The 20,152-nt window shown below is 38.9% G+C and overlaps 1 protein-coding gene across 1 annotated transcript; it reads left to right on the top strand.

Moving 5' to 3' along the window:
- Window positions 1-603: 603 nt before the first annotated feature.
- On the top strand, window positions 604-20,152 carry LOC136945293 (immunoglobulin-like and fibronectin type III domain-containing protein 1). Its single transcript, XM_067239051.1, has 28 exons — window positions 604-665; window positions 6,229-6,313; window positions 7,910-8,032; window positions 8,149-8,288; window positions 8,405-8,504; window positions 8,625-8,666; window positions 8,842-8,884; window positions 9,021-9,207; window positions 9,366-9,479; window positions 9,755-9,917; window positions 10,057-10,329; window positions 10,430-10,846; window positions 11,001-11,105; window positions 12,328-12,435; window positions 13,399-13,506; window positions 14,800-14,919; window positions 15,905-16,029; window positions 16,151-16,292; window positions 16,415-16,708; window positions 16,931-17,227; window positions 17,338-17,517; window positions 17,610-17,738; window positions 17,848-18,156; window positions 18,264-18,349; window positions 18,433-18,625; window positions 18,769-19,065; window positions 19,221-19,547; window positions 19,639-20,152. The coding sequence occupies exons 2-28, from the start codon at window positions 6,268-6,270 to the stop codon at window positions 19,641-19,643; spliced, it is 4,473 nt and encodes a 1,490-aa protein (XP_067095152.1). The 5' UTR covers window positions 604-665; window positions 6,229-6,267; the 3' UTR covers window positions 19,644-20,152.

The raw sequence follows: 20,152 nt of genomic DNA on the forward strand, positions 1-20,152 counted from the left end.
CACATGGTAAGTACAAATTGTTGTCTTGCTTATTATTCTAGCATGATCTTACTTACAAGGCTTAAATTTTTTGAAATCTTTCAAGTTATTAAATAGAAGAAGACAGTAAGTGGAAACCAAATTGTCTTAATGTAAGTCTTAAATATCCAAGAACCCTCTATTGTTTTTGAGTTTGCATATTGAGTTAGGTTTAAGGGATTTAATATTTTTTTATCCATAGATTTTTAGGACATACTGTAAGTTGTGTGTGAAGATATAATACCTGTTGTTACTGTATGCCTGACAATTTTAAATTGAGAACACACCATTCATTTTCTTGTCAGCAAATGTTTTGGGAAAGATAGTTAGACTGTCATCAGTAATTACTACTGTGAGGAAAACTCACCGCCAACTGGCTGTTGGTGCCCCTCTCTTTCTCATGTCACCAACCCCTCCCCACCCCTCCTCTTCCTCTGCCTGTACAACCCTCCCCTTGTGTGGATCCATCTGCCTAAATAAAGGAGAGCCTCACCTCAATGTCACTGTGTCTCGTTACCAGCAGATTGGCAGCAAAATAAAACTAATTTCTCCAAAGGATTTACTATCCAACAAAACCTTGAGGACAGCAAATATCCAGAAAGCAGTCAGAAAAGGTTTGAGGGGTCCTAGCTCTACACAGGCAACAGGTAAGTCTATGGTACCTTGGGTACCGCCATGAAGATAAATAATGATCTTCTAAGTGAAAGAATAGGGTGGTATAAGGGCACTCCAACATTGTCTTTTTTCTGTGAGACCACTGCATGTTTATTCATAGTTATATTTTATTGTAGTTGTTGCTAGTTGTTGTTTACGCTTTAACCCACAGTTTTATTAACGACAAAAAATATTGCTGACTAGTCAACTTCTAACAATCCACAGCTTTGGTGCATCTATGGAAACTCATATTTAAATGAATGATTACACTTGCTTACAAGTCAACAATTAAAATAATACTTTTCACAAGTTTATTTTCTATTGACTAATGATGTGTACACCTGTTTCAACAAGGACATATGATTTCTTAGTTTCAGTTTAAGACTAATCCATGGTGCTGAACCACTTGTAGTCTGGCAATGGCATGCCTTATGAAGTCCTTGCAGTTGGGTAACAGCTAAGTATAGATGGAAAAGCGTGCCAGTGTCTTGATGTCCTGCTCTTATCATGACTATCATGAGGTAGAGAGGAGCATGACGAGAAGAGAATGCTTGGCCTCTCAATGGCTATGCCAGTCATACACAGTTCTTTGCTCTCTGGTTCAAAATGTCAAGGCGGCCCAATTTATACTGGACCCTGCTTTACAGGGAGACCGGGGAAAGGTGTCAAATGGTTTAGTACATTTTATTCTAAAACTATAAGGTTCAAAATAATAATACATTTATAATTAATTGTCTACGTAATTAGAAAGGCTGCGCCCAGATTTGTACTCGGAGAAGGACATTTCTTTAAGTCTGTTTGTGTACAGTTGTCAAACTGATTTCAATGTAAGATAATATACATTACATTGGTAATACAATACAGTATTGTAGTAGTAGCCTAGTACTATGTACTTTGTAAATTCCCAAAGGGAAATGGTGATGTTGCAGCAGGCAAGAGGAAAAAATAAGACTAGGAAAACATACCCAATATATACAGGGCTGTACAGAGGGTAAATCACAGGGTGAAACATATTTGTACAAAACAGTTTAACTCAGGTGCCACACAGGAAGACAGACGGGGAGACAGACGGGGAGACAGACAGGGAGACAGACAGGGAGACAGACAGGGAGACAGACAGGGAGACAGACAGGGAGACACACAGGGAGACACACAGGGAGACAGACAGGGAGACAGACAGGGAGACACACGGGGAGATACACGGGGAGATACACGGGGAGACAGACAGGGAGACACACGGGGAGACAGACAGGGAGACACACGGGGAGACACACGGGGAGACAGACAGGGAGACACACGGGGAGACAGACAGGGAGACACACGGGGAGACAGACAGGGAGACACAAGGGGAGACAGACAGGGAGACACACGGGGAGACAGACAGGGAGACACATGGGGAGACACACGGGGAGACAGACAGGGAGACACAAGGGGAGACAGACAGGGAGACACACGGGGAGACAGACAGGTGACGCAGGGAATACTGCTAACAGCGAATAGAAGTGAATAGCATGTGATGTGAATAGCATGAACCAGTAAATAGCATGAACCAGTGAAAAGCATGCACCAGCAAACAGATGAGATGAGTGTTGGTATATAAATAAACACAGAAGCCCTAATAAAGGGAGCAGTGTACCAAGCACTGTGAAATGTAACTAGCATTAAACAAATAAACAGTGCAAACAGAGCAGTGTAAACAATACAGTAGAATCACAGATAATAGAGAATAAGATTTGAATGAATCTAGATTTTTTGGACAAAGGTGCCAATGGACCAAAAATGACGTTAGACTATGTTATTTATATCAGGTTAATGTTTGAAGTTCAGCTCATGAGGTATTTGCAAGTCTGAGGTATGGTGTCCACAGTTTTATGACCCATGTGAAATGTCACACAGGGTTAGCTCTGGCTGTGAAAGGAATTGCAATAAATCCTTTAGATCCAGGGTATTTAAATGTTTATTGGCAGTTTGACAACATCGCAGAAAATTGAAACACATTGCATGATATTCTATTTTGATTACTCTTATAACATTGACAATTGGGAGGCTCATGGTCACATGAACACAAACATGTTCACCCCCCAAGTATAGAAAGAGGAGAGATACAGAGAAAGAGATGAAGAGGTCATTTGATCATATGCAAAACACATGCATATATGGTCAATATTTCAAACATACAAGCATGTCACTACAAAAAAAGAAACAGATGGATGTTTTTGCTCAACTTGAGTGAACGATGCATTTGATTTAACATTGAGTTACTGTTGCTCTTTCATTTTGAAAATAACATTTTGGACATACTGTTATGTAATTGGGTGTGCTCAAGCCTTCGGCGAGAGCACAACCTTTGTTCTCTCACGTATATATTTATTTATTGGGTGTGCTTTGCCTTCGGCAAGGGCACAACCTTTGTTCTCTCACATATATATTATTATTATTTTTATTATTCTTTTTGCCCCCCTAAAACTCAGTCAATATTTGGCCTACATAGACAACGTAGGTGTCAAAAGTTTCGTCTTGGTAGCGATTGAGTTGCTTCTATTGGAATTTACGTTCCGTTGCATGGTTTAAGTGGAAATTAAGTGTTTGTGGCGAAAAGTGAAGCTAACGGTGGCTAATTTGCTAGCCACAGTCAATGACGCTACTTACGTCACTAACGTCACGAAAACACGCGTGACTACCTTTGCCAGAACATTCGTTTCACATCTGTTAACTTGGGGGATAGCTAGGCTAACTATAGCTTTACTGCAAGGCAGCTGCAGAAACGCCACAAGAAAAGAGGCCAGGGTGATAACTATTTACTCATTTTACTTTGTGATATGACACACAATTGTGATGTGTAATGTACAATATAAGCTGCTATTATTAAGGAAGTACATCTACTTTCGGAAACAGTAGTCTACTATTTCACTGAAGTATTAGCATCATGACATTAGCCTGTGTTTCCCGGGCAACACATACTACAGTGGTCTATGATGTAGCGTTATCTGTTTTCAATCGTTAAAATAAACATTCCTCACATATACATTTTCGTTGTAGGATTTATTCTGACATTAGAAAACGATTTGTTGGTGAAATTACCATTACCTGTGGTTTCAAACCAGTGTAGCTCACTGCAACGCTGTAGCTTACGCGAGACACACTACAAAAACATCTAGCTACAGTACACAGCTGTTTAGGAAGTCAAACGGCGACAGAAAATGTTCGGTACTCCCCTTACTTAAATCAAAAGTCTATCTAACTACTAACCTGAACTTCATTGCCACAGCCTAAACGTTGTCAATCTGTTCATGAAAATAATTAATTTCAGCCCAAACCGTACAACGGAACGTTAAATCCAATTCAACCAACGCAATCGCTACTACTAGTACCAAGACGAACACAGCAGTAGTCTAGTACTGTACCGTAGTAGTACAATTTACCGGGGCAGCTTCTCCACACAGGGCTATATCGCATTTTGCGTTTTTACTGACAATGATCGCTACCAGTGAGCTTTTTATGAATGAGCGATTTTCCACTAAATAAATGTCAAGCTTATTTACGTTTTGGGGGGCATATTTTCAGTTAGCAGATGGTACTGTGAATCGCGATTCCATCTTCTACTGCCGGGTAACGTCGTAGAATAATCTTCAAAGGGGTTGTTTATTCATGAATGAATGCAATATGAGTAGGCTAAATGCCTGAAAATATCATGAGAAGGGAAAAACTTAAAATGACGTTTAAATCATAGAGATTAGGTCAATTTTTACACCGGTCTGCACTAATGTCACGAAAACACGCGTGACTACCTTTGGCAGAACATTCGTTTCGCATCTGTTAACTTGGGGGATAGCTAGGCTAACTATAGCTTTACTGCAAGGCAGCTGCAGAAACGCCACAAGAAAAGAGGCCAGGGTGATAACTATTTACTCATTTTACTTTGTGATATGACACACAATTGTGATGTGTAATGTACAATATAAGCTGATATTATTAAGGAAGTACATCTACTTTCGGAAACAGTAGTCTACTATTTCACTGAAGTATTAGCATCATGACATTAGCCTGTGTTGCCCGGGCAACACATACTACAGTGGTCTATGATGTATCTGTTTTCAATCGTTAAAATAAACATTCCTCACATATACATTTTCGTTATATGATTTATTCTGACATTAGTAAACGATTTGTTGGTGAAATTACCATTACCTGTGGTTTCAAACCAGTGTAGCTCACGGCAACGCTGTAGCCTACCCGAGACACTAGTGTGAGTAGCTAACAAAAACTCCTTAGCTGTTCAAGTCAAACGGTGACAGAACATGTTCGGCACTCCCCTTACTCAAAAGTCTTTCAATAGTTGAAACAATCTGACTACTAACCTGAACTTCATTGCCACAGCCTAAATTTTGTCAATCTGTTCATGAAAATAATTAATTTCTGCCTTAACCGTACAACGGAACGTTAAATCGAATTCAACCAACGCAATCGCTACCAAGACCAACACAGCAGTAGTCTAGTACTGTACTGTAGTAGTATAATTTACCGGGGCAGCTTCTCCACACAGGGCTATATCGCATTTTGCGTTGTTACTGACAATGATCGCTACCAGTGAGCTTTTTATGAATGAGCGATTTTCTACTAAATAAATGTCAAGCTTATTTACGTTTTTGGGGGCATATTTTCAGTTAGCAGATGGTACTGTTTGAATCGCGATTCTATCTTCTGCCGGTAAAGTCGTAGAATAATCTTCAAAGGGGGTTCTTTATTAATGAATGAATGCAATATGAGTAGGCTAAATGCCTGAAAATATCACGAGAAGGGACAACTTAAAAGGACGTTTAAATCATAGAGATTAGGTCAATTTTTACACCGGTCTGCCAAATGTATTCGTTTTGATTCAGCCTGTCAGCTGCCTCTTGCAGGGGAAATGAGAAGACATCATATTTCATTCGACACTTCACTCGTATTTTGAGTTGTAAATGAGCAGCAAAAAAAAGATGCTTTTAAATCTATGTAATCTTTATAAATAATAAGTAGGCCCGATGCATTTTTATATAAAATATACAGACCCCTGTGCAACCGACGCAAGCAAGCACACCCTACAATTTCCCCAGAAATTGTACCCTCTCTAGTTAGAAGTTGTTGTGTTTTTTGAGCGTTTAGTGAAATTACACAGAATGCTGTAAACCATGATAAGAGGTCTACTCAAAACTTTGGTGGAAACTAAATACAACTTATTTAAGTTATCTCATATCTGAAATAAATTACAAAAGAAACAAAAAATGTGATATATTAATTTATTGAATAAATGACTTTTCACTTGGTTCATATTACTTAAATAAATTGAAGTAATCAGTTTCCTTAACAGTTATGAGTATTCTGAATTTATGGGGTTTACAGTGGAGGGATCCTGTAATACATAGACATTTATATTCCAGCCGAGGGTAAACTTGAAAGTCAAATTTGGTTCTTGTTTGTCTCAGCATGATGTGATGCCTTGCAAATTAGCAAAATTATATTATTGGTAAATTATGTAAATTAATAGCTTGTTATACAATGGGTATATTTCCCTTGCAGCAGCCCCTCTGGACCTCTGGATTTTAGATACAGTCCAAGATGTGGAAGAAGTCGAAGATCACAGACCAGACGGCAAACGGCCAAGGTAGAGATGAGAGGAAACATCTGTCAATTCTGACCCCTGGCATACTTTATTCCCCCAACAGGTTTAGCATACTGTAAAAGTCAGAAGACTGGGCACATTGTGGATGGAACACTTGCATCTATCTACATTCAGCTGATTGCATATTCATGTAAATGAAAATTATGTAATAAGAGCCCACAAGATTTGGCTTGCATATACTGAAGCAGATAATACTACAATCTTCTTGAGGAAAGATCTGAAGAAAAATATGCTCATGACATAATAAATAACTGTACAGTACCATTAAGGATTCCACTCTTAAACTATGGAACAATTCTCATAAAAAACAGTTGTCAATTCAATTGAACTATGATCATCCAGCTTGTTTGTCATCATCATCAAGTCATCATCAATTTTAGAATCAAAGAAGTCCATGACAGAAAGCAAAGAAGAACACAGGATGAAGAGCAGGACACTGGAAAAAGTGGAAGAGAATTTTGAAATGCAATTCTAAATTTGTAAAATATGATATATATATATATATATATATATATATAATATACTGTTTTACAAATCTAATTCAATATCAGAACATGAATAACAACCTTGAGTAATTACAGTACATGAGCACAAGAAGCTACAAGTCTATCAAGGTCCACTGTGCACATTCTGTGTAACACATTCTGTGTAACAAATGTCTGTACATGTAAACAAAGATCTTCTAAAAACAGTTTAGTATGACATAAATGTGTGTACTGTCTTTTAATACTATATAATAATCCACATGTCTCTTACCATCCTGCCAAAGCAGTAGGCCTCCGCCATGCCTTTGCCAGGAAGGTGTTGTCCTCGTCATATCCACTTTCCTTTCCCTGTCATTTACCCGTCCATCCTGGGATTAACGTTGTTGCATCTCCTTCCATGTGACCCCCCTGTTTATGCACAACCAGGTCCTGAGCAGGACATGACCCACAAGAAAAGAGGTAGGCAGGGAATCAGAAATCAAGCCTTGCTTTTCATAAACATATGTTTTTTCCCTTTTTAATGAAAGAAAGTGTAATTTTATTAGTTTTTCCTCAACTATAACATTTTGTAGAGGTCAAATTATTATATACACTTTAGGAGGAAAAATACAATTCACCTTTACATTCATACAAATTACAGTGCTGCACTTTTTGGCCAAAGTTCAACATTTTAATCTCAAACTTCATTCTCTATGAAAAAAAGGCCTGTACTGTTCACCTGGAAGAATAATGAAGAAGAATTACTACAACTACTGCACATCCGATAAAAAAATTAACTTCTTCACATTTTTGAGACAGGCTGGAGTCAACAAAATGACCCCCTTAAAATATATCTTCAATGTGTAAGACAGGCTAAAATCTCTCAATCTAATGTTAAATGAAACTGAGATGAAGAACAATCTTACATTATGTGAGCTACTACAGTGAAATCATCATCTCTGTTAAAGAACATGACTGACATCTGCTGGTAAAGATGAAGAATGTATCCATGCATGTCACAAACCATACTGTCCATGTCCATAAAGAGAGCATATATACAGTATGATATGTTTTCTTGATTTGGTTTTTGATATTTCGTCTGTCTGTTGTACAGCTGGCATCAAAAGGAAATCCAAAGTTCCAGGAGTGATGATCACACAGTATGTAGAGGAACTACCAGAAGGGAAGAGCACCCCAGACTTCCTACGCAAACCCATAGCTTTAACCATCCAAGAGGGTAGGTATTCCTGTCAGGGTTCTGCCCCTAGCTTGCATTTCTTTATTGAAAAGGACTGAGTTTCCTACTACAGAACATTACATAAATATCTGGTAATGTTTGTTCATCGCATCTAGGGAAGTTAGCTGTTTTTAAAGCAAGGGTGAGTGGGGATCCCAAACCAGAGGTGACATGGAGACGAGCTCAGGGAGATATGTCAAACATGGAGAAATTTCAAAATAAATTTGATGAAGCTACTGGTGAATACCATTTAGAGGTAAGCATCACAGTGTGTGTGTGAGAGTGTTTTTTTGGTGAATATTTGCATGTGTGCCAACCTTTCCTGTTGTCCTTATATGTATATTTCCTGTTGCACTTCATTTATAATGCAAGATGCCGAAAGTAACCAGTGAGGAAACAGACACCTACAAATGCTATGCATCCAATGAATATGGGAAGGCTGTCTGCACTGTAATATTGAATGTCATAGAGGGTAAGATCAAGAAGGATGTTTGAATGTGGACTGGATGCCTGTTTCTTAACATTAGTACACATCACTTACTCGAATGGAGATTTTGTGCTAATCTTCATCGTCATCATCGTTTTTTGTTAGTCGGATTCAAGAAAAAGAAGGCTATGGAAGAGATGGATGCCTGTGAGTATTTAGGTTCTCTAATGACATGAGTTTCCCACCGTAGGATCTAAAAATACAGTTTGGATGTGAAAACACTCACAATAATCATCTGCATGTACAGTAATTATACAGTAATGAACAGTATATTACAGTCTTTCATTTATCCATTGACACACAGAATATGTTATATCTTTAGCATCAACAAACCCAACAGAGTTTAGAAAATTGCTGAGAAAAAGGTAAGATAAACTACAATATTTTTTACATTTATGAAAAAATGATGTAAGGAATGGTACAGTTGGTGGTGACTGTTTAGCATTCGTCATAACTTTAGTTTTTTCTGCATTTCTCATCTCTCTCATAATGTTCAAACAGGGCTAAGGGAGAGAAGAAAGAAGAAAAGCACGATGGAGAAATCGATGAGAGATTCTGGGAGGTCATCATGAGCGCAGATAGGAAGGATTATGAGCGCATTTGCGCCGAGTATGGCGTCAAAGACTTCCGTGTAATGCTCAAGAAACTCAACGAGAAGAAAGAAGAAAGAGAGGTGGAGCAGGCCAAGGTTTGAGAAGAGGGCCCTGTCAGTATATAGTTTGTCTAGTCCCCATCATGTCATCATCTTATTTCTAACTTTCATTTCTTTCCATTCCTCTCATGCTCTTATCCATTCCCCCCCATCCATCCCTTTGTTTCTGGCTCTGGGCATTGTTCTCCACTCAGTATGTTGAGTACCTCAGTAACTTGAAACATATTGACCTGAAAGGAGATGGCTCTGCCAGCTTTGAGTTTGAGATGGAGCTCAAAGATCCAACCAGTAGAGTTTTCCTCTACAAGGTGAGACGGCTTGAGGTTGACCTTAGATTTCCACATCATGCAAGTCTTACTTTCCAACAATGAAAACATTGTGAGACGTAATTCAATGTTTTACGGCAAGGAATTCTTAACATAGAATTCAGTTTACAATGTGAAACTATATTTCCATAATCATTCATTACCACACAAATCACATTATGAGTTTGATCAGGAGTTTGAGACCTAAAAATAAGGACAATGTGGTATTGAATCTTGCCGTTCTATTTGTTTTTATACACAAATGTGTACACCTCTAGGACGGTGTGATGTTACCTTTCAGCGATGAAATGGCAATGAAACACAACCTGAAGACTGTAGGAAAAAAGTTAATCTTCACTGTCAAAGACCTCTTGCCAGAAGATGCTGGACTGTATCAAGTGGATGTTGAGGAGGTCAATGTTTTCTCCACTGACTTCAAGAGTAAGATCACAAAAGAGCAGCTGATATGCTGGGTGATGTGTCAGATTGCCAATGCTACTCACAGTATGCTCAAAATTGTATGTCCTCTTGTGTCCTGATTACTTTGTCCTGTGGGCTTTTCTCTGCTTTTCTTTTCCAGTTCCCTGCGTTGACTTCATCGTCAAGATCCAAGAGGTGAAAGCCAAAGAGAGAGAGGATGCCCTCTTTGAGTGTGTCTTGTCCCATCCAATAGCCAGGATCAAGTGGACAGGCAAGAACAGCCCCCTGGAGCATGGTGACAAGTACAGCATCAGTGCATCAGAGGACAAACTGATTCACAGACTGCTGATCAAGGACTGCATGCAGTTGGATAAAGGCATCTACTCTGCTTCAGCTGGCATAAAGTCCTGCAGTGCTTGGCTGATGGTGGAAGGTAATGAACAGAATCCTTCGTACCAGTACACATTTTGCACCTTCAGTACCCATACTAACTAAGCTTACTGTTTTATGTGCTCCCACTGTAATTTCCCCAGCTGACACTGAACCTGCACCCACTGGTAAAAAGAAGGCCCGCAAAACAACCCAAGCAGGAGGGGCAGGGGTTGATTTGGAGAAGCTAGCTGAGGAGCAGCAGGGTAAACTGCAGAAGGAGAAGGAGGAGAGAATTGAAGCCATCATCAAGGCCAAAGAAGAACAGCAGGCAACAATTGCTGAAAATGTGGTTGAAGAGAAGGCTGCCGATGATAGTGCATTAGTTGAAGACCCCCCAGTGGGAAGGGACACATCTAAAGATAAACAAACAGAGATACCGCCCAAAAAACAAGAACCTCCCGTGGTGAAAAGTTCAATTAGTGATGGGGGCCAATTGAAACCTGTAAAGGAGGAGCCAAAAGTAGATGCAAGTCCTAAACCTGTTAAAACAAGTCCAGTTGTTCCTAACAAAGTCATAGGTAAGATGTTATCTTGTAATTTTGTTATTTCAGTTAACATATCATACAAATATACATATTTTGTGGTCAATGCCAGGAATATCGCATGGTTGATCACAATGTACAATGTACATATTGCTATTGTATTGATACTGTATTATATGATCACTGATAGCACCACCAAAAAGTGATGTACCTGAACCAGACACACAAGCAAGCGAGGGTGACAACTCTGGACGTAAGAGAAATACTGGTCCACCAGTTTCAGACAAGGTCATTGGTAAGATATACTGTACACTAAATTGGTCCCTTTGGCTACTGCATGGACGCACAGGTCTAAACTATAAGAAGGCAGTATAAGGAAGTTATTATAGGACTGAATATTATATTAACTGTATAAATTATAAACAAATGAATGTTGAATACTTTGAATTATTAACTAATTCTAGAATACTCACTAATCAATTTCCATCTCAATCATTTCACATATTCACTACATACTCACTACAGTACAGAACAATCAGCATTTCCATTAGATTCAATAATACTGTATGATCACGGCTTCCAGAGCACAAACAGAACAGACAAGTGTGTTACAGAGTATTACTTTATACCAACATACATAGTAATACTGTACTGTAAAAGTATATGGTTTGGTTTTGGGTGCCTTTTTTTTCTTTTTTTTTTGACTTTTTGACTTTTTTGACTAGTTAAATAGTAAAAACATATGCAAACAAAAAAAAAAAAATCTTGTTTGTAAAGTACTTTTACATATATAAAATCTAAGCAATACTCGCTGAGAGGATGTAACACATTTAGTCAATTTATATTTTTGCATTGCTTATATCAATGTTAGAGAAATCTAACAGGAGGCACAATAGAGTTGTTGCAGAGGTTAAAGCCAGGCACACTGTACTTTACACATGTTCAGCCTGGTTACATGGCCTACTCAACAGTTAGTCTATATGGTCATTCATATGTACTGGCGCTAAGATTTAAAAAAAGAAATGGTAAACAAGTTTCTATGTATTTACCTAGAATCTTTATCTATTTAGCAGCCTGTCAGAAGTTACTCCTCATATTTTGAGTTGTTTAGAAATTTGCAGCTAACTGAAAATTTTGTAAACATAACAATTAATTTACCAACAACATGTGTGTTAAAATAACTAGTCGCATGCAGGTGAATTTGAATGTTTCTCTTTTGAGAATTTTGTCAGCTTTCTTTGTGTCAAAGTTTGGTAGGTGGGTCATGATGACCTATATGTGATAAATGTTGTATTCATTTGTTTTTGTGGTGTTCTACACTGCAAGACTCACCGTGTCTCTTTTTTGTTCATCTTTATATATTGTATGTTCCAGTGTCAACATGTATGTCCTTTGTAACTTGTCTTTGTTTCTGTTTTCTTGGCGTTACTATGACCACAAAGCCTGACGTTTATTTTTCAAATTGAGCAAAAATGAAAAAACACCAAGCTTATTCTTATTCCACGGCCAAATCACAGATCCAAAAGAGGGTCAAAGTGGGCCAGAAGAGCCTGAGGAGTCACCTGAGTCTAACAAGAGCTCAGGACGTACAAGGCAGGGCCCACTACTGAAAGATACAGTGATTGGTAAGACAGCACACGTTCCGCATTGCATGGGAGAAGTTCGGATGCTTGGAAAATGACTGTCATTGGACGCTGACAGTTGAAACATTCCTCTAGAGGGAATGTTTGAGATTTTTTGAATAATCTACAAATGTGCGAAAACTTATGTTTTATAAGCAGTTAATTAGTAATAACTAAGTGAATACATAAGAACAATTATTTGCATGTATATATGTTTCCCTATAATGTCACAGTAATTGGGCTTTGCAAAAGTTTTGTGAAACGTATTGGATCTTGTTCGTTTATATTACGTTTCATTACACTTGAGAGCTTGCAAGGCCAAGAGACTTAAACAAGGCTGGTTTTGTACAGCCCAATACAGTGTACTATAATCTGCAACACCTAAAGCAAGGCAGAATAACAAAAACTTTGGTTTTTACTTTACAAGTATACTTTGTTACTATGTATTTACCTAGTGTTACTGTATAATTAACGGGCAGTAGACATTTTTTTAACCCTATGAGTTTTGTGCAATTACTGTTCCTAATTTGTATGAGCCTAACTCAGTTACCAAACTTCAAAAATTATTGTAAAAAAAACAACAACTCTAATAAACTCAGACTATAAACTATGATTAGAAAACCACCATGAACACTGAGACTACTTACTGAGGTGCATGTTATAAGGCTATTTGATCAATCTTTCTTTACTTTGTGTCTTTGACCTTGTCCCTGTTATGTGTTGTATGTGTTTGTGTTCTTCATGTTGGGTTGATGTTGTATTGTACAGTGTCTTTGTTACATCAATGTGCTATATTGTACATTACAGCCTATGCCGTCTTTGTTACAGTTTATGTCCTTTGGGACTTGTCTTTGTTTTGGTTTCCTTGGTGTTACCATCACGGTCATGAAGCCTGATTTTTCATTTTAAATCTAACCAAATGAAAGATTCCACCAAGCCTATTCTTATTCCACGGCCAAATCACAGATCCAAAAGAGGGTCAAAGTGGGCCAGAAGAGCCTGAGGAGTCACCTGAGTCTAACAAGAGCTCAGGACGTACAAGGCAGGGCCCACTACTGAAAGATACAGTGATTGGTAAGCACACACATTCTGCTATGACTGCATGGAGCAGATGAAGTTCTGAAGTTTGGAAATAACTGTCATTTCACACAGATAGTTCATTTGAAACAGACAACATTCCTGCAAGGAAAATTTTGAAGTTAATCCGATCAAGGACATCCATTAAGAATTTATGTCGGTAATGATTTTCTTTTAATTACAATTAATTACTGGATTAATTCATTGTATTCATCTGTAGTAACAATGTATTGGTTTCTACAATATATTGTCACTGTTATTAACTATTGTTAGACACAATTCTTGAGGACACAACTGAGAGTTGTTGGAACAGTAAACACAAATGAGCAATGAAAGATCACACAAATGGTAGGTGTTTAAAGGGATGTCTAAAGGATGTCCATATGGGGCCCATTCCATTTGCCCCAAAATAGACAAACTAAAAGACATTCTATCAGCAATTAAAGACGGAGAAACATTTGACAGAAAGTGGAAAAAACTAAATCACTTTCAGTGAGAGATAAGACAAGAGGTGTAGCCTTCATAGTGTAACATATCTTCTGTCTCCGAATGCACTGTCCTGGCAGGGCTTGAATACCAGCAGGTCATGCACAAGTGAACCACATCCTGACTAACAATCCAACCAGAGAGCAACACGCCTGGACAAAATCTAACCATAAATCCAATCTCAGCCGAAAAAGGCACAACAACAACAAAATATTGAACCCCCCGACCCGCCTCATCTATGTAGAGTACACTTTATTTACCTAGTATTACTATGTAATTAACAGACTAAAAAGAATTACCCTCATGTTCGATGCTGTGTAGAAAGGAAGTTGTGCCTAAACCAACATGAAGTACAACAACAACAAATCTGAAATGAGAAAACTGCCATGGATAATGTCTTATGCATGCAAATGTATCTTTGTATGTTATGGGCACTATTTGACTAGCAAGCATCTGCAGATGTTACGCTAAGGTTTTGGTATAGGAAAACAGAAATACCTTTATTCATTTTATTAAAAAGGTATTTCTTTTTAATTCTATGTTTATTGCCTTTTCTATTAGATTTCCCTACACCACAACCAAGAAAGAAGCAATGGTGTGCTTGTTATTCCTTTCTTTCTATTAACTGAGTCTGTTCGGTTCATCTCTATACACTGAACAGTACAGTGTTATTTTGTCACAGTGTGAGTTTTTTTTGTCACAACATATGTACTGGTTTGTCTTTGTTGTGTCTTGTTAATGTCATTTAGTCTGATATTTTACATCAAATCTAACTGCATCCACAAAAATACATGTTATCCCAAGGCCAAATCACAGATCCAAAAGAGGGTCAAAGTGGGCCAGAAGAGCCTGAGGAGTCACCTGAGTCTAACAAGCGCTCAGGACGTACAAGGCAGGGCCCACTACTGAAAGATACAGTGATTGGTAAGACAGCACACATTCTTTACTGACTGCATGGAAGAGAAGTTGTCATTTGACAATGTCAGTTGAAACATTCCTACATGGGGAATGTTGAGTTGAACCTCAATAAAGGACACCTTTATTACAAAATGAAGTACATAGTCTCACTAACCTAAGTAAAATCACCAGTATTTGTCTTGCAATATGTTTGTCCATGGGGTGATACAGAAGGAATGTGCAAACAGCAGGGCCATTCACATCCTCTACCTTTACTAAGCTGCATTTAAAGGTACAATAAGTGAGATTCTTTTAGTTTTGTCCCCTATAAACATGTTGTGTAAGCTAATCTAAAGCACTCTGAACATTATTTAGCAACACAGACAGCTCCGTACCAGTGGAGCAGCCAGATACTCTACAGCCAATTGTTTTCCAGAAATCCTGTTCCACCAGTCGCCTTTGGAAAGTGTCTTATTTTGTGAAACCCCTGTCAATCAACTCGAGCTTGAGGAAAGCAGAGAAGTTCAGACAAGAATTTGGGGCACTGTTTCTCACATTTAAATATATTTTTTATTGTTACTTATTGCAGCTTTAAGTACAAAGAATTATGAAAAATTATGACAATAAATTATGAAACTTTTCATAATTATGAAGAAACGAAATTGTACATATGATATAATATAATATCCATGTCCAAGAAAAGAAGAGCAAAAAGTTAACAGAAGAAGAGATGCAAAAACCTGAAGACTTGTGTGAAGAGCATGAAGACAAGAAGACAAGAAACAGAAACTAAACAGAAAACTAGGCATCCGAACAAGACAAACAATATTCTTATGGATTCATTTCTTTTTTTCTTTCTTTTTCTTCACTAAAAAGTATCGAAAAATTGATTACTTGATCATTTTAACTATCAGACCAAAGAGAAAAAATCTCCCACGTTTCTGGTAAGTATGCACTAGACCACTTGTGGATCCGTTAAGAGTCTCTGAGTTGTTGTTGTTGTGTATGTCAGATCCAGGAGTTCAGTTTGTCAGTGGGCTTTCTGACGTTACTGCCTTGATGGGCCAGCCTGCTGAGCTCCTCTGCAAGGTGAACAGTGAACAATGTGAGGGTGCCTGGTTCCGAGATGGCAAAAAGGTTAGTCCTCAGGGAATACAGTATGTATGTACAGTACATGTGCATGCGCATAATTATTTTTTACATGTCTTATGGTCCCATTACATTAATATGTATTGTACTCCCATGCCTCTCATTTCAGATATCTACAGAGGATGGCCTTACAATATCTAAGGATGGATCAACCCACAAGCTGCTCATCAACAGCTGCCAGGAGGAACACTCAGGGAAATACCGTTTTGAGGCAGATGGACGTAAAACTGAAGCAATGCTCAATGTTAAAGGTTTGAAAACTGTTTTGTAGACATTGTATTATTACTTCCCACTGCAAAAAAATGAAATCTTAGCAGTAAAATCCCATTAAAAAAATATTTTCTCATTAGAATGTAACTGTGTACTATTGAAGATCCCCCTAGGTTTGACCAAAATGACCTGGATGCATTCTCCAAGCCTGTGACAGTCAAAGTTGGTCAAAATGCAATTTTCAAGCTGCCTTTTGTTGGCTGTGAGCCCATGAAGATCCAGTGGTACAGAGATGGAGAGGAGCTTCTGGACGAGAGCAATGTTAAGATAGAGAAGGCAACAAGCCACAGCCGCCTGCTCCTTAGCAAATGCCAACGCAAAGAAACAGGAGAGATCAAGATAAGACTCAAGAATGAGCATGGAATCCTTGAAGCTGTGTCTAAACTCATTGTGCTTGGTGAGTTCAAAAGCAGACAAGGTTAAAAGGCTAAACAAAAAAGTTCAACTATTATCAGTCATTGTACAGATCACATACTTCATTGTCTAGGTTAGACAAACTGTTACTCTTTCATAGTCATACAATTACGTAATCTAGCTTCTATTGTTGATCAGTTTTCTAATCAGGCAAAGAGCCATGGATGTTGCATTTTGTGTGGTAATCATTCTCTCTGATTGTCAGACAAGCCTACCCCGCCCCAGGGCCCTGTGGAGGTGGTGGAGAGCTCTGCTGTCTGCATAGACATCAAATGGAGGTCACCAAAGGATAATGGTGGGCGCCCAGTGAAGAACTACCTGCTAGAACGCCAACAGGTGGGGCGTAACACCTGGAAAAAGATTGGGGAGATCCCTGGTGTACCCACCTACAAGGATACAGATGTGGACCATGGAAGGAAGTACTGTTATCGTATACGAGCTGTAACCGAGGAAGGCATCAGTGAGATGATGGAAACAGATGACATCCAAGCTGGAACTTTGGGTGAGGTTTTGTTTTGCGATGTGGCACACAATACAACACAGGGATTTTGAAATACCAGTCACCACACTATGCCCTAAAAATGTGTGTATGTCATGTCTCCAATATTTCAGCCTTCCCTGGAGTCCCTGCTCCACCAAAAGTGGTCAGTGCTTCAAACACCTGTATAAACCTAACATGGACTGCACCCTCCAACACTGGTGGCTCACGCATCGTAGGCTATACCCTTGAGAAGCGCAAGAAGGGGAGTAATCTTTGGAGTTACGTCAACCCAACTGAGGAGCCAATACAAGGTTTCTAGATATTTATTTCAGCTTAAAATGTAGAAAATATGGCGACATTTAGCATTTCAAAATGCCTAAATTTACTCTTATCTCAACTTCAGAAAAGAAGTATGTCGTAAAAGACATTGCAGTAGGGATGGAGTATGAGTTCAGAGTGACTGCAATCAATGTTTCTGGACCTGGCGAACCTAGCAACCCTTCAGAGTTTGTGTTTGCAAGAGATCCTAAAAGTGCGTATACTGTGTACAACATATGAGATTACAAATTGACAAATGTAACAAAATAATTAAACATGTTTGCTAATACAGAGCTTGTAATAACTCAAATGTAATGTTTTAGAGCCCCCAGGAAAGGTTGAAGATCTAAAGGTGACAGACACAAGCTACACCACCGTGTCTCTATCATGGACTAAACCAAGAGAGGAGAAGGGGGTCCAAGATGATCCCAAAGGCTATTATGTAGAAGTCCGTCAGGCTGAGAGCCTTGAATGGGCCCGATGTAATGTCACCCCCATCCTCCTGACCTCCTTCACTGTCAAAGGCTTGAAAGCATTGTCTATGTACTGGGTCAGGGTTATTGCCACCAATGAGGGAGGGGATGGTGTGCCCCAAGACTTGGACAACTACATTCTGGCTATGCCCCCACCTGGTAGTGGATGTTCCCATTGATGATTTTAAAGTAAAATCAATCCGTATAGTAAGCTATTTTGCATTATACACCATTAATTCCAAATATTATCTACCATTTCCTTTCAGTGAGACCACGCTTCACAAACAACAAGGTGAAGAGTTTTATGGTCGTGAGAGCAGGAAACACAGTCAGGATCACAATAAACTTTGAGGTAAGAAGTAAAATTGGTCAAACGTTAAGAGCTGAAATGTGTTGTGTCACAGAATCTTGTTAACTTTCTGAGCACCTTACTAGGCCTCTCCGTGGCCAGAAGTGGACTGGCTGAAGGACAATGTTCCTGTGACCAAGCGGGTAACCATCAGCAACTCTGATGGGTCATCACAGATGCTTATTCCTTCTTCTGAGCGCTCAGATTCTGGGGTCTACACTATTATGGTCAAAAACCTGGTGGGCCAGGAGACCTTCAGTGTGGAAGTCAGGGTTACAGGTACACAAACTAATGGAGGGACATCAATCTTTAGATATAGTAGCTTTACTTCTTGGTGTTGCATGGATCTAGGCATCTTCAGGTAAAGGATGTCTTCCTATAGAGTCATAGTCTATTGACAATGTCTCTGACCCTGGCCACAGATGATCCAAAGCCTCCTGGACCAGTGGAGCTGGAGGAGAACGTCCCTGGCACAGTGACAGTGATCTGGGAGTCGTCCCCTGATGAGAAGCGGGACGACCACCTCCACTACACAGTCTCTAAACTTGAATCAACCAAAAACACCTGGAGCTCGGTGGCCGATAGGGTTTTCAACAACAAGTACACCGTTTGCAACATCATGCCCGGAAGGGAGTACCACTTCCGTGTCTATGCCAAAAATGACATGGGCATGTCAGCACCGTCTGAGTCACCTACCTGGGGCATAGAAAGAAGGAAAGGTACCGTGAACCAGAAAAGAGATTCAGTTGCTTTGACTGTCCCCAACCCAAAATAAGTTTATTATTGTTCACTTTATACGAATATTATACTGTATACGGTAGGTTGAATAACCCCACGCATATAATCCTGACAGCTCTTTTCTATTCCTTTTCAGAAAAGTTTGTGGTGAACATGCCAATCTACAAGACCTGTGATTTGAGGAGCCCTCCAGCCTTCCTCGTTCCGCTAAAGCAGCACAATGCTCCAAAGGGCTATGAGTGTTATATCAGCTGTGCCGTGAAGGGTGATCCCAAGCCACGCATCACCTGGTACCGCAATAACGTCAGCCTCAACACAAACACCAACTACTACATCTCCAACATATGTGGTGTATGCTCCTTGTTGATCCTCCATGTGGGGCCCAAGGATGTGGGCGAGTACACCATCATAGCAGAGAATGCCATGGGCAGGGCTGAGTGTTCCACCAAGTTCTCTGTCAGAGGTGAGAGGCTAACTAATGTTATAGCATTAACCACGACTGATTAAATGAATTGTGAAAATATTCAAATTTTCTTTTTTCTTTTTATTCACAGAATGAAGAAAATGCCATTCTCATAGTTTTATATATTACATGTTTTGATGTTTCATCATGTTGGGTGTGATATTGAAATGAATGTCTTGGTTGAAAGAATTATCTTAATGCATGGCTATGCTGTGCAACATTGGAAACTGAAAGCGTGTCTTTAATACCCTATCTGACAATTACACAAACTAAATCCACATCCATGGAGGCATAATACCATTATAACGTATTGATTACATTTTAAAAACATGAGTTTCAACATTTATAAATTTGATTCAACATTCCTCTGGAAGCCCATTTGTGACTGAATAATAATAAGCATTGATGAAAACTGCTTCTCGTGAAGGTGAGAAACCCAATGCAAGTTAGGGTGAAAAGTAACCTGACAACAATGTAACAAGTAACAATGTAACAATGTTCAAGTAAACAAGTACACAAGTAGCAATGTTCATAGCTAAACTTTTGAGCTATGAACATTGCTCTATGCCTAAAAAACAAATAATAAACCATTGTCAAAAATATGA

Source organism: Osmerus mordax, chromosome 7 (assembly GCF_038355195.1).
Source record: "Osmerus mordax isolate fOsmMor3 chromosome 7, fOsmMor3.pri, whole genome shotgun sequence".
Taxonomy (NCBI): Eukaryota; Metazoa; Chordata; class Actinopteri; order Osmeriformes; family Osmeridae; genus Osmerus; species Osmerus mordax.